General features: G+C 46.6%; 1 protein-coding gene across 1 annotated transcript in view; it reads right to left on the bottom strand.

Annotated features, from left to right (window-relative positions):
- The window catches only part of LOC130363086 (calpain-8-like), a 60,913-nt gene extending 46,687 nt beyond the window's left edge, over positions 1-14,226 (bottom strand). The window contains exon 1 of the mRNA XM_056568426.1: positions 13,633-14,226. Coding sequence (XP_056424401.1) covers positions 13,633-13,869 — 237 coding nt within the window. The 5' untranslated portion in view covers positions 13,870-14,226. The remainder of the gene's footprint in view (positions 1-13,632) is intronic.
- Between the last annotated feature and the right edge of the window lie 1,326 nt (positions 14,227-15,552).

The following is a 15,552-nucleotide window of genomic DNA, read 5'->3' as shown; positions in this document are numbered from 1 at the left end:
TGGAGGAAAGAGTTCAGAAGTGGGTGCCAGGAATCGTTCTGATGGACGGGTGAAGCACAGTCAAGGAACTGCAGCCAGATACAATGCTGATGTACAAATAACATATCCGAACACACAACTTGCCAGTCTTTGGCATAGTGGGCTATAACAGATGACCCGAACAGATGGCCAGTAGTGAAGAAACATGGCCTGGTCAGATGCAACCAGATCTATGTGGAAAAACATGACCTGGTCAGATGGATCCAGATCTCTGTGGAGAAACATGGCCTGGTCAGATGGATCCAGATCTCTGTGGAGAAACATGGCCTGGTCAGATGGATCCAGATCTCTGTGGAGAAACATGGCCTGGTCAGATGGATCCAGATCTCTGTGAAGAAACATGGCCTGGTCAGATGGATCCAGATCTCTGTGGAGGAACATGGCCTGGTCAGATGGATCCAGATCTCTGTGGAGAAACATGGCCTGGTCAGATGGATCCAGATCTCTGGGGAGAAACATGGCCTGGTCAGATGGATCCAGATCTCTGTGGAGGAACATGGCCTGGTCAGATGGATCCAGATCTCTGTGGAGAAACATGGCCTGGTCAGATGGATCCAGATCTCTGTGGAGAAACATGGCCTGGTCAGATGGATCCAGATCTCTGTGGAGAAACATGGCCTGGTCAGATGGATCCAGATCTATGTGGAGAAACATGGCCTGGTCAGATGGATCCAGATCTCTGTGGAGAAACATGGCCTGGTCAGATGGATCCAGATCTCTGTGGAGAAACATGGCCTGGTCAGATGGATCCAGATCTTTGTGGCACCATGCTTTTTGGTAAGAAATTGGCAGAAGCAGCATGAATTGCATAGCCCTTCCTGTCAGGTGAGAGCAGTTCAGGCTAATAGGGGAGGCATAATCATATGGGGAACATTTTCTTGGTGCGCCCTGACTCCTCTAAGCATTGGGACAAACAATTTCATTTGTCCATGTGTAATGTCCCAGTACAGAACATAGTCCTGTACTACACTTAGGCCCTGTCAGGTTGAGTCCCTCAGTGACCTGGGGGCTCTCCTGCAGTGTCTCCCCTGCTGTTAGTACAATGTTATTTATTGTAATAAGTATATAGTCAGTATGCTAATGTATAGACAGTATAAAGGATGTTTGGAGGACTAATGTAATTGTGGTGTCCCAGTACCGCATCCTATGCGGTCCCTTTATGTGTATGGGTCCCCATAGCCAGAGTCCCTAGGACGTAGGGGTCCATGTTGTATAGTCTACCCCTTGTCACCTCTATTCCATCTAGTAAACCAGTAACTTATGCAAGGTTTATGTAAATATAGTTATATAAATGTAAATGAATAGTTAATTACCTGCGCGTAGCGTACCAGGACCTGCGGGTCACGTGACTAGGTGAACTCTATGGTATTTCTGCTTGAGGACCTGTGGAGGTCCCTATGACGTATGCAATCCCATCATTCTGTGTACGAGTGAATGACAGGTATTCGGACCAATCAGATTCACCCCGCCCTTGCCCATATAAGGGAGCGGCGGCCATTATTCTCTCTTGTTCATGGGCTGTCAACCGAGAAGGACCTGCGCAGCTATTCTCGCAGTGAGTTAGGCTTGAGCCTTGCGGCGATGGCTGATCAATGTTAAATCGAGAGTGTATCAATCCCCAGACACTCTGCAGCATCACCGGACCTAATCTAACCCCTAAATCCGGACGGATCTGCCATATCTACCCTAAATTCAGAGACTTTCTAAATACCTCAAGGTCCGCAACAACTGTCAGTCACTAAGCAATATAAGGACTGTTATATGAGACTGTTACTGTGCCTTGGATGTACCGTAAGCACTTAAGTAAAGTTGTTCAAGTTCAAGTTAAATCTTCTTCAGTCATTTCATGCACCTATCGTTACTGGGAAGGGCGGCGATAGGCCGGAGAATTAAATCAGCATACTAGCCCTCAGCCTGGCGTCACGAACTATAGGGTTAACATTAACCCCTCATATACCAATACAACATCCCCACTACTATACACCCCCCAAGGGCTACCACATAATTGTCTAAAGGACCTTTGAGATGTCACATGTTATGTTATGCTTAACACATGACCCGCAGCTTGACCTATGGGCTTTTGGCTCAGTCCTCCTTTATAAGGGGGCAGCCTTTACACTTAGCTTTCTTTTCTCTCTCTTTCTACTGGGGTACAGTCAAGACCAGAGATCTCAGTGCTAGTGTCCAGTACCTGGAAGGCCTCAAATCTACCGTCACTTCCAGTCAGTCAAGTCTATGTCTGCTGTCACTACCTACAGTCCGGTTAAGCCTAAAGTCAATGATTTAAAGTCCATTATACAGTAAGTATAATTGGTCCCAGCAAGCTGCAAGGTCCTTCTGTGTTCCTGGCCACCTCTCTGGGATTCTACCCGAGCTCTAGAGACTATAACAACTGTCTGACAACAGTAATGCCTCCATTAAACAATAACCTGGTCTTGGACTCTCCTTTCACGGTCTAGCCATTGGGATAGCAGAGATACCGTTCATGTGGTTCCGGTACCCAAAAACCACTTTGGCATCACGAACATTAGGGGTTAATAACACCTTGCCCCTGGGGTTAATACCATCTGCCCCACCCACCTACACCACTTCACCCGGTGGTCCCGCCATTCACCGTGGCTGCCCTGAGGCAGAAGGAGACTGTCAGCAGGACGATGCACTACAGGGTCACATAGTCACAGACTGGTTCCAGGAACCTGACAGTGGGTTTTATTACTGCCACAAATTTCACAATCTCCAGATCTTAATCCTATAGACATCTCTGGTAGGAGGTAGAACCAGCTGTTTAGAGGCTGTCAGGATGATAGAGCGATTTAGTCATCTAGTTGTATCTATGCGGTGACAAATGGATGCAGATCTGAAGTCCAAAGGAGGTCTAATACACTTCTCGATTGAGGGCCCTAATAAAGTGGTATTTAGTGTGTGTTTATACAGATAGACAGATAGATATTAGATATATAGATATGTGGTGTGGCGGGGTGTGAGGTGTAGGGCAGGTGTAATTACCCTAGGGGCAGATGGCATTAAGCCCTTGTGTTGCGCCAGGGCGTGGTTTATCCTTAACCACCAGAAGGTATACCGCTGGATCCTGGGCTAGGCATGGGGCAATGAAGACACCAACGCCAAGTTACAGACAACGGCAGCTTTACTGAGGGTAGACAGATGGTAAAGTCGATACAGTACAGCCAGGGCCCAATGAGGTGACCAGTGACACAGGGACCTTGCAGGTTTGCTGGGACTTGTAGTAGACAGGAGAATTTAGTGCAGGCCAGGCTGAGTAGAAAGAAGACTTGACTGACAGGACGGTGACTTTATCTCACTTGCATTTCACATGTGGCTGCAGGACTGGACTTGAGGCCTCCACTACTCTGGACACACACACTAGGCACGACTTGACTGGACCTCAGCAGGAAGAGAGAAGCTCCACCCAGGGCTTATATGGGGGAGACTAGCAGGGAGCCCCTAGGCCACTCTGGGGGTCAGCTGGTCACTGGTACCTCCTGGGTAACAATCACATGGTACATTTATTAAAGGTATAACACCTCTTTTAATTTCCAACATATATACAAATGGGGAAACAACTGCAGGGGACCCTGGTGAGAGTGAGGGACACTGCCTGACAGGGCAGGGAAGGTACGGGGCAACACCATCCTGTACTGGGCCACCACAGATAGATATAGATAAATAGAATAAGAGAGATACTGTGGAGACAGGTATTTTCTGCTTCCAGTGGTTTCTGCCTCCAGGACAGATATAGCAGATTGTATAGAATAGGTTATATTTTCCATTGCTGCTAATTCTCCAGAAGGTGAGGAGTTGTATAGACAGGTATAACCGGCCTCCACCGCTCGCTGCCTCTGATACTCTTGTGGGATATATATGGATTTGCACTGAATTTAGCAGAATCTTATCACCAAATTTTAAGTAAATTACTGATTGTATTGTAGCACGTGGGAGGTGATTTATTTCAGTTAATGAAACATTAAAGGGGTACTCCGCTGCTCAGCTTTTGGAACAAGCAGTGTCGGGAGCTAGTTACGTCATTGCTCCGCCCCTCATGACACCACGCCCAGCCCCCTCAATCCAAGTCCATGGGAGGGGGCTGTCTCTTACACGGACCACCTCCTGTCACTGCTGTCACCCTCCCTCCTGCTCCACCTCCTGTCACTGTTGTCACCTTCCTTCTTGCTCTACCTCCTGTCACTGGTGTCACCCTCCCTCTTGCTCCACCTCCTGTCACTGCTGTCATCCTTCCTCCTGCTCCACCTCCTGTCATTGCTGTCACCCTCCCTCCTGCTCCACCTCCTGTCACTGCTGTCACCTTTCCTCCAGCTCCACCTCCTGTCACTGTTGTCACCCTTCCTCCTGCTCCTCCTCCTGTCACTGCTGTCACCCTCCCTCCTGCTCCACCTCCTGTCACTGCTGTCACCTTTCCTCCAGCTCCACCTCCTGTCACTGTTGTCACCCTTCCTCCTGCTCCACCTCCTGTCACTGCTGTCACCTTTCCTCCAGCTCCACCTCCTTTCACTGTTGTCACCCTTCCTCTTGCTCCTCCTCCTGTCACTGCTGTCACCTTTCCTCCAGCTCCACCACCTGTCACTGTTGTCACCCTTCCTCCTGCTCCTCCTCCTGTCACTGCTGTCACCTTTCCTCCAGCTCCACCTCCTGTCACTGCTATATTAAAAAAGAAAAAAGCCATATATACCTACTGCCCTCCCCCAGCTCCCCACAGATCCTATTCAGTTCCATCTGGTCCCCCTGATCTTCTCTCTTCTTCCAACTTCCAAGATGAGCACTCAGAGCACTCAGCCAATTGTTTCCTTTTCACCCCCAATTTAGCAAAAAATGTATTTCCAGATTTGGCTGGATCTTTGGGTCGGCATAGATTCCCACTCATGTTCTAAGACTCATAATTGGAGTGAAACATGGTCTTCTAGGGAAAGCTACCTGGATAAGGTAGTGTGAGAGAGCGGCTTTGCATATCCTTTCTTCCCGATACATTTGCATGCTCTGTGTGGCAAACAAATTTTCTAACTTTCAATTTCAAATTTTTAGTTTAAACCATTCAGTCACAACATTGTTAGTTTACATGGGATATATTATATAATCTCCTCTAAGCTCCAATCTTCACAGAGATAATAATTATATATATCACCCCAGTGTGGGGGAGGGGAGATCACTGGATTAGAAAGGTTTTGCCTGGATTTTGGAGATTTTTCACTAAACATATAACTGTGATCCTTTAAATCGTTCATTGACATGTAATCCCATGAGATGTCACGTAAAGCAGTCACATGACCAGACAAATGTACACATACACTGCAAGAGCCATTAAAGGGGTTATCCAGGAAAAACTTTTTTTTATATATATCAACTGGCTCCAGAAAGTTAAACAGATTTGTAAATTACTTCTATTAAAAAGTCTTAATCCTTTCAGTACTTATGAGCTTCTGAAGTTTAGGTTGTTCTTTTCTGTCTAAGTAATCTCTGATGACACGTGTCTCGGGAACCGCCCAGTTTAGAAGAGGTTTGCTATGGGAATTTGCTTCTAAACTGGGCGGTTCCCGAGACACGTGTCATCAGAGATTACTTAGACAGAAAAGAACAACCTTAACTTCAGAAGCTCATAAATACTGAAAGGATTAAGATTTTTTAATAGAAGTAATTTACAAATCTGTTTAACTTTCTGCAGCCAGTTGATATATAAAAAAAAGTTTTTTCCTGGAATACCCCTTTAACCCCTTTCTCCCTGGTTGCATCCTGACCCTTAACCCCTTGAGGACAAAGCCAAGTTTCATTTTTGCGTTTTCGTTTTCTCCTCCTCCCTTTTTAGAGCCTTAATGCTTTTATTTTTTGCAATTCTAATTGTACTTGTTAATGACACCTTTTCTTTAACCATAAAATCGATGACAAAACAAAAAAAAAAAAATATATATATATATTATTTTGGCAGGAAATTGAAGAGAACCACAAATCGACATGTTCTCTTTATTTTGTGGATCAATAGAATTAAATGTGTATATGTGATTTTTTTGGACCAAAAATCTGCAATTTTTATAATTTTTTTTAACATTGAAGCTGTTCACCATGCCGTATTATCCACATTATATTTTAATAGTTTGGACATTTCCACACGTGGAGATACGAAAGACGTTTGTTTTATTTTTGACAATTTTTTCTTATTAGGTAAAATATGAAAAGGGTTGATTTTTTTTAATTGGGGGAGGGGCTTATTTGCATTTGTTGAATATTGTGTTTACTTTTTTTTTTTTTTTTTACATTTTTTAAGTCCCCATGGGGGACTATTTATAGCAATGCTATGATTGCTTAAACTATTCAATGCTATGTATAGGCAAAGCCCTGATCAGTGATATCTGCCAGAAGGTAGACCATACAAGAAGATCCCTGGAGCGGCCCTGGAGCAGGTAAGCGGAGCTCCGGCCGCCATTGTGACTCATTGGAACCCTGTGATCGCACTGCAGGTGGTCCGATGAGTGTCTCAAACCCCCCCCCCCATATACTTCAGATGCTGTGATCAGTATTGATCAAGGCATCTGGAGGGTCAATGGCCGGCATTAGCATAATCACTGATGTCCACCATTAGTGGCGGGTGTATCCGCCTTTGGCTGGGATTTATAGTTTTGCTAGAGACACCCTGGTTGGGAAACACTGTACTAAGGACATGTCAAAAGTTTTTGTGATGTCCCAGTACGGGATATAGTCCTGTACAGTACTTAGGCCCTGTCTGGTTGAGTCCCTCTGTGTCCTAGGGGCTCTCCTGAAGTGTCTCCCCCATTGTTATCTGTATATTAGGTGTATTAGGAATAAAGGACCTTTGAGCCACATGTCAGTAAGTCAAGTCATCTCTGTCTGCTGCCACTACCTACAGTCAAGTCAAGTCTATAGTCAAGTCTATTATAGTCAGCGTAGCTGAGTTGAAGTCTGTCCAAACACTGCAAGTCCCAGCAAGCTGCGAGGTCCTTCTGTGTTACTGGCCACCTCTCTGGGATCCTGGCCTAGCTGTAAAGACTATTACCATCTGTCTACCTCAGTAAAGCTACCGTTAACCCTAACCTGGTCTTGGACTTTTATTACCCTGCCAACCCTAGGGATAGTGGTGCTACCGTTCAGGTGGTTACCGGGAAAACCACGCCCTGGCATCACGAACATTTAGGGGTTAATAACATCTGCCCCTGGGCTATAACATCTGCCCCATACACATTACCTTCACACCCCGTGGCACACCACATTTTTATTGGTCGGGGTTCGAGTGTTCAATACCCAACCAATGGTGAAAATGAGCAGGGAGATTGGCACAGGGCCACACGCTTCACTCCCCGCTCAGTATCTATGAGACCTGGACGACTCTATAGACCTGAGTCCATCCCAGTCATGTGACACAGAGCCAGGAGACAATGGTCAGCGTGTACTTCTTCTGGCTCATTTTTTGTGAACACTCAACAGTCCCCAAGCAATGAAAAGATTTAAGGTAAGGGAGTGTCACATGTGCCATATTTTGCTACATATTTGCTGGTGTGTATTTTCTTACCCATTGAAATCAATGGATAGAAAAATATGCAGCTGACTTTGCTTTCAATTGACTTCATAGGTAGAAAAATAGCAGCAAAATATGACACATGTGACCCTAGAAGATTCGTTAAAAAAAAATAAAAATTATTTCATGTTTTTCAATAATAAATCTGTCGGGTTTTATGAAAAAAAAAAAAAACCTGCGGACATTTCCACTTTATTGACTTAAAAATGCAATTTGTGGACTTGTTTGGGGTTGCTTCTTTCAAAGTATGACAAATGGCTACAACTTTGTCGCAGAGAAAAATATGTGCCACAAATGTATCTCAAAAGCTGAACCCTGAACTTGGGATTGGAATAGTAAATCTAGGCCGCTGTCTTTGATCTCTCATTGAAGACTTCAATGACTATATCCTGCTATATACTGGACAGTGACTGGGGGGTGGCAGAGGGGACGCAGTTGGCTATATCCTGCTATATACTGGACAGTGACTGGGGGGTGGCAGAGGGGACGCAGTTGGCTATATCCTGCTATATACTGGACACTGACTGGGGGGGTGGCAGAGGGGACGCAGTTGGCTATATCCTGCTATATACTGGACACTGACTGGGGGGGTGTCAGAGGGGACACAGTTGACTATATCCTGCTATATAATGGACAGTGACTGAGGGGTGGGGGGTGGCAGAGGGGACACAGTTGGCTATATCCTGCTATATACTGGACACTGACTGGGGGGCGGCAGAGGGGACGCAGGTGGCTATATCCTGCTATATAATGGACAGTGACTGAGGGGTGGGGGGTGGCAGAGGGGACGCAGGTGGCTATATCCTGCTATATACTGGACACTGACTGAGGGGTGGGGGTGGCAGAGGGGATGCAGTTGACTATATCCTGCTATATAATGGACAATGACTGGGGGGTGGCAGAGGGGATGCAGGTGGCTATATCCTGCTATATACTGGACACTGACTGGGGGGGCGGCAGAGGGGACGCAGTTGGCTATATCCTGCTATATAATGGACAATGACTGGGGGGTGGCAGAGGGGACACAGTTGGCTATATCCTGCTATATAATGGACAGTGACTGGGGGGTGGCAAAGGGGACACAGGTGGCTATATCCTGCTATATACTGGACACTGACTGGGGGGTGGCAGAGGGGACGCAGTTGGCTATATCCTGCTATATAATGGACAATGACTGGGGGGTGGCAGAGGGGACACAGTTGGCTATATCTTGCTATATAATGGACAGTGACTGGGGGGTGGCAAAGGGGACACAGGTGGCTATATCCTGCTATATACTGGACACTGACTGGGGGGTGGCAGAGGGGACGCAGGTGGCTATATCCTGCTATATACTGGACACTGACTGGGGGGTGGCAGAGGGGACGCAGGTGGCTATATCCTGCTATATACTGGACACTGACTGGGGGGTGGGGGGTGGCAGATGGGACGCAGGTGGCTATATCCTGCTATATACTGGACACTGACTGGGGGGTGGCAGAGGGGACGCAGGTGGCTATATCCTGCTATATACTGGACACTGACTGGGGGGTGGCAGAGGGGACGCAGGTGGCTATATCCTGCTATATACTGGACACTGACTGGGGGGTGGCAGAGGGGACGCAGGTGGCTATATCCTGCTATATACTAGACACTGACTGGGGGGTGGCAGAGGGGATGCAGTTGACTATATCCTGCTATATACTAGACACTGACTGGGGGGTGGCAGAGGGGACGCAGTTGACTATATCCTGCTATATACTGGATACTGACTGGGGGGGGGGCGGCAGAGGGGACGCAGTTAGCTATATCCTGATATATACTAGACACTGACTGGGGGGTGGCAGAGGGGACGCAGTTGGCTATATCCTGCTATATACTAGACACTGACTGGGAGGGCGGCAGAGGGGACGCAGGTGGCTATTACAAGGCTATATACCATACCAATAAAACTGACTCATTGGCCACGCTAGAAATAACCAGCAGTAAAATGACTATACATAGAGCGGTCGTACATCCACTGGCCATAAGAATGCAGGTCTGGCATAAATAGATATTAGATTTATGAGGACATTTCCCAACTTAAAGGGCCATGAAAATAAATCCTAAATGTTCAGGACAGACACCCCCTGACATGTCTGTGCTCCTTATCGTAGGGAATGGGAAGGGGGCGCTGTTTGTTTGCTTTTCTGTACAGATGATATGGAGATGTGGATGTGTACACAGGCCTTAAAGGGGTACTCCGGCCCTAATACATCTTATCCCCTATCCATAGGATAGGGGATAAGATGTCTGATCGCGGGGGTCCCGCTGCTAGGGACTCCCCCACATTCTGTCATTCAGCAGCCCACCTTTATGAGCTCTCCGCAGTGCTGGAGGCTCCGAGTGTGCAGCGTGACAACCACGGGGCCGGAGTATTGTAACATCGCGCCCGCCCCCCCATGTGATGTCACACCCTGCCCCCTCAATGCAAGTCTATGGGAGGGGGCGTGACGGCAGTCACGCCCCCTCCCATAGACTTGCATTGAGGGGGCGGGGCATGATGTCACATGGGGCGGAGTCGTGACGTCACAATACTCCAGCCCTGTGGTTGTCACGCTGCACACTCGGAGTCTCCAGCACTGTGGAGAGCTCGCAAAGGCGGCCGGACCCCCGCGATCAGACATCTTATCCCCTATCCTTTAGATAGGGGATAAGATGTATTAGGGCCGGCGTGCCCCTTTAATGCATATAGTATATGTCTATAGACACTGTCACCTTCTACCCAATGCCCCTCCTCCCCCTCCAGGTGCGGACATGTGACTCACAATAAGCGCTTATCTCCCACCGTAAGATTGTCAGGCACAGAACATGTTTATCCAGATTGCCATGAGGCGTCCATTGTCAGGGCCTAGTGTTTACAATGGCCGTGCCCCCTCCCAACCCTCTTTAGGGACGTCATGCTGCTGAACCCTTTATACATGAGAACTACATTATAAATGATCATATTATAAATTTGTATCTATGACCGAATATATGTAAAACTTAACGTATGTATACAGTGATCCCTCAACTCACAATGGCCTCAGGTTACAATATTTTTGGTTCTTTTTTGGACCATTATAACGTAAAACCAGACTCCACATACAGGGGGAGATTCATCAAAACCAGTGTAGAGGAAAAGTTGCCCAGTTGCCCATAGCAACCAATCAGATCTCTTCTTTCATTTTTAACAAGATCTCTGCAAAATGAGCGATCTAATTGGTTGCTATGGGCAATTCAGTAACTTTTCCTCTGGACAAGTTTTAATAAGTCTCCCCCACAATGTACGGAAAGTCTCCCCCACAATGTACGGACAGTCCAGATCTGCGAAACGTATTAATGACTGGGAGAACTGACCAATCAGAATGGACATTCACTGTTAAAACCCCTGTATTACTGAAGTGTATCCACTGACTGGTGTCTGGTAGCACCCCCTACAGTACAGGGAGGTATTACATGTTCTGTACTACTCTTTACCTGTATTCCTGAAGTGTATGCACTGACTGGTGTCTGGTAGCGCCCCCTACAGTACAGGGAGGTATTACATGTTCTGTACTACTCTTTACCTGTATTACTGAAGTGTATGCACTGACTGGTGTCTGGTAGCACCCCCTACAGTACAGGGAGGTATTACATGTTCTGTACTACTCTTTACCTGTATTACTGAAGTGTATGCACTGACTGGTGTCTGGTAGCGCCCCCTACAGTACAAAGGAGGTATTACATGTTCTGTACTACTCTTTACCTGTATTACTGAAGTGTATGCACTGACTGGTGTCTGGTAGCGCCCCCTACAGTACAGGGAGGTATTAAATGTTCTGTACTCTTCACCTGTACTACTGAAGTGTATGCACTGACTGGTGTCTGGTAGCGCCCCCTACAGTACAGAGAGGTATTACATGTTCTGTACTCTTTAGCTGCACCAGGGTTAGCTGCTCCTTTGGACACCAGGTGAGGGTGGCTCCATGTTACTTTTTTAGGACACTGTGTACTGTACAGGACCCTGAAGAAGCTCCTGTCCTCTATATAGACAGTGATTACAGCTCCCAGCAGATCTTTCTTACTTTTATATGTAAGAATTAGCTTTATCTATATTAGTTATCTACTTATTTTTCAATAATCCTCACCTTTTCCTATTTTTTGGATGACATTTTGGGGTTTCAGAACCAATTACCAGGTTTATATAGAGTTACAGTCCCAACATACAATGGTTTATACATAGAATGATCGTCCTGAAGCCAATTTATATTGTGAGACCGCTGTATACATACATTTGTATCTATGTAGGAGATGCATCAAAGCCTATGTAGCAACCCATCAGATCTCTACTTTCATTTTAAAAAGGCTACAGAAAAATGAAAGGAGCGACCTGATTGGTTGCTATGGGCAACTGCACCACTCTTGATGAATCTCCCCATATATGTCTCTCTATCCTGCCATTTGGAGGTTATGCTGAAACATATATATATGTATATATATATATATATATATATATATATATATGTTTCAGCATAATCTCCAAATGGCTGGAGATATTTCGATGATACCTAATACACATGTTACTTATATTTTACTAGAGGTACAGTAAAGTTAACCCTAATCCACCCCCTTATGTGAGGCTACCCAAAAACTTTAATGTCGCAGAGACCTGTCAAAAGTTGTGACCGATTGGAGTGACCCCCACGGTTCATTCGAACAAGCCGGGAGGAGTGCGCACCTGTGTTCTTCACACCCACTTGTGGACCCTCTCCTGGTTTTGGCTAAAAATTCTAAGAGAAAATAGCATTTAATTGGAGGCTCAAGAACCAGTCAAAAATGTAAGAAATCAGTAGAACAACCACAGTCTAAGCCAGTGTTTCCCAACCAGGGTGCCTCCAGCTGTTGCAAAACTACAGCAAAGGTGTAGTTTTGCAACAGCTGGAGGCGCCCTGGCTAGGAAACACTGGTCTAAGTGCATGACCCATATGTAGAGGTCCATACAGCAGCAGGGCCAAGCCTACAAATACTTTAACAAACCCAATAGTAGAAGAAACCACAACACTCTCTGAAGAGCTTTATCCAGCAAACAATGTGGGTGTTCATTACCAAAAAATGAGTAAAACGCTTTTTATCCATTGATTAGACGGATATAAAAAACATCATTAGTCAGCAACGTATCGCCAAGGGATTCCCTGCTGGCAATAACGGAAGCGATCGGCCACACAGTGTAACTGGTCCTTATAACCACCACTGATCAACTTGTATATAGTCAATGGGTGGTCATAGGAGTCAAAAATCTGCCCATGTAAAAGAACCCTAACACGGGTCTTCTTCAAGCCTGGGTCGAAACGTTGCTTTGTATGGTGACAGACTTCTGCTTCTCCATGCTGACGTGGAAAACACAAGTTTGTGATAAAGTGTTTGTCCAAAGCCAGAAGTCTAAACCAAAAAGGAATGTGGTGAACAAAGGCAAGGACCAATGTGGTGGGGAGGGGAAGGGGGTTCTGGTAGGGGCCGGTAGGTAAGTCCCAAGTGTATACATAATATAAGTAGACATCCCGATTGGTGCATTACTCACCCCCAAATGGGTAGAAGCCCCCAGAAGGTAGAGAATAGGTAGGTGCCCCAGTAGGTAGGTAATCCCTTCATTAGATAGATGCCCCCAGTAGGTAGATAATCTCCCCTCATTTAGGTAGAAGCAAGCCCCCAATAGGTAGATAATACCCCTCCGCATTAGGTAGATGCTGCAGTAGGTAATTAATCCACCATAAAGTGGAGGCCCTCATTAGGTAGGTAATCCCACCTATTAGGTAGATGCCCCCAGTAGGTAGGTAATTCCCCCATTAGGTGAAGGAAGATAATCCAACCCTGAAGTAGATGTCCCAAATAGATATTCTGTTAGAAGGTTTCCGGGCCCTTCTCCTCCACTCTTTACCCCACCCCATGTACCATCTAGCACAATAGGCACTATTTAAAGTGATGCGTCTTACGACAGTTTTGACAATTCCCCCCCATTGTTTCCATATACATTTTAAGGACATTGACGCAAGCTTTCTTACCGAGGGTCTCTTCCACACAACGCCTTGAGTTTTTGGGGAGTTTGGTCCTAATTCATTGTAGCCCAGGGCAGACACACAAGCAGGAAACTGGTCGTCTTTGAAGAGGGTCCTGGATGCCAGGCACTGTGTCCGCAGTTCTTCGTAGTCCTGATTTAAGTACTTTGCGGGATTCTTGTTTGTACCGAGACCCTCGGCTACAGCCCGGTCCTTGGCAACTTTAGCTGCAACCCCTGACATGATGCCTGTCTCACGAGTGTCAGTCTACAGAAGGCGACTTGCTGATCAGTAGACGGCCAGAGGTATAAATAAGGGACCAGGTGTCTGACAGCTTGACTTTAATGGCCCTGGGAGGAGACAAACAAGTCCGGGTGCTCAGTCACTACAGTGCAAATATGTGCACAAGGCAACAGGTCTGAAAAGGACGTCCCCATCACGAGAGCTTCAGGTGCCAAGCCGATATTACTAGAAAGCTCAATAATGATAGACACAAGATACAGGATCATTTCATGGGCCAGTTTGTGGGGGGCCAACAAGAAGTGATGCGCTGTCAGATCTGGTCATATCGAACAATGTAGAGCTGGTTGGGAGCAGAACTGTTCCTAACAAATGTTTCTCAAAAAGCCAAGTAAATACAATGACAAAGTCCCCTATTGACTGGGAGCAGCTGCTGTCAAATACTGGGAGATCTTTAAATCTACACTGGGTAACTTAACTGCTAAATGTATTCCTATAGGTAACAAGTATAAACCCCACATGGATGACAACTACAGTAATGGGGTTACCTGGCGAAAGATATCTTATCCCCTATCCAAAGGTTAGGGGATAAGATGTCTGATCGCTGGGGGTCCCAGCTTTCCGTGCAGCACCCGCATTCTATGTGAGGCTGTGTCTCCAGTCTCAGAAAGCTCTTTGTCTCCGGGACTGGGGGCGTGAAGTAATGCCACGCCCCCTCATGACTTCACATCACGCTGCCTCCATTCGTGTCTATGGGAGGGGGCGTGGCAGCCGCCACGCCCCCTCCCATAGACATGAATGGAGGAGGCGTGGCAACTGTCCTATGTAACTGTTGAGGCAACTGTCCGATGTCCTGGAGGTTCCGTGCACGTGTCCTTTTCTGGTGAACCGGACTCGTGCACAGAACTTGCTGGGACCAATGCTGGTGTGGTGTCCCAGTACAGGACCTGTCCTGTACCATCCTTAAGTCCCCTCAGGAAGAGTCCCTTGGGTCCATAGGGCTCCCCCCTTGTTGCCTGATATAAATGCAATGTCTGGTGACCTTGGGGGATAAAGCCTTGTGGGGTGTAGGGTAGTTAGTGTGTTGCTGTTCAGAATAATAAAGGGCGCTGTTAACCCTTGTCACTCGTGACGCCAGGGTGGGGGTTAAATACGGTAATCTTGATAGGCCTATTGCCACCCTTCCCAAGAGCAATAGATGAATGTAGAATAAAGGATTGTCCACAACCACTGTTAACTGAAAACTTGCAGGAACTATTACTGAAGAATTTCTGTACATGCAGCAATAGTAACAGTCCAGATAACAGAGTCTCTACAGATATAGCTGATCAGCGATTGACAGTCGGTTGGGATCAGATAAGCTCAATTTAGTTTCTTAGAGATTTTGTAGCATAGATCCACTGGATTTAAGGGTGCGTTTAGGTCCAGTGATCTTGCGGTGAGTAGCGGGGAATTGCTTAGTCTATCCGCTTTGTTATAGGCCGAGGCCGCAAGGCTTTGGCCTAGTAATTAGTCTTGTAAGCTGCGGAGGTCCTACCTCTTCCAGAATCAGCAACCCAAGAGAGGGATCAAGATGGCGCAGGTCCCTTATATGGGCAGGGACCGGCCGTTTTGGATTTGTTCATAACAACTGTCACTCACCGGTACATTGCATTGTGGGTGAACACATCATGAGAACCTCCAAAG

Source organism: Hyla sarda, chromosome 3 (assembly GCF_029499605.1).
Source record: "Hyla sarda isolate aHylSar1 chromosome 3, aHylSar1.hap1, whole genome shotgun sequence".
Classification (NCBI taxonomy): Eukaryota; Metazoa; Chordata; class Amphibia; order Anura; family Hylidae; genus Hyla; species Hyla sarda.
This window is presented reverse-complemented; position numbering and strand designations above follow the sequence as displayed.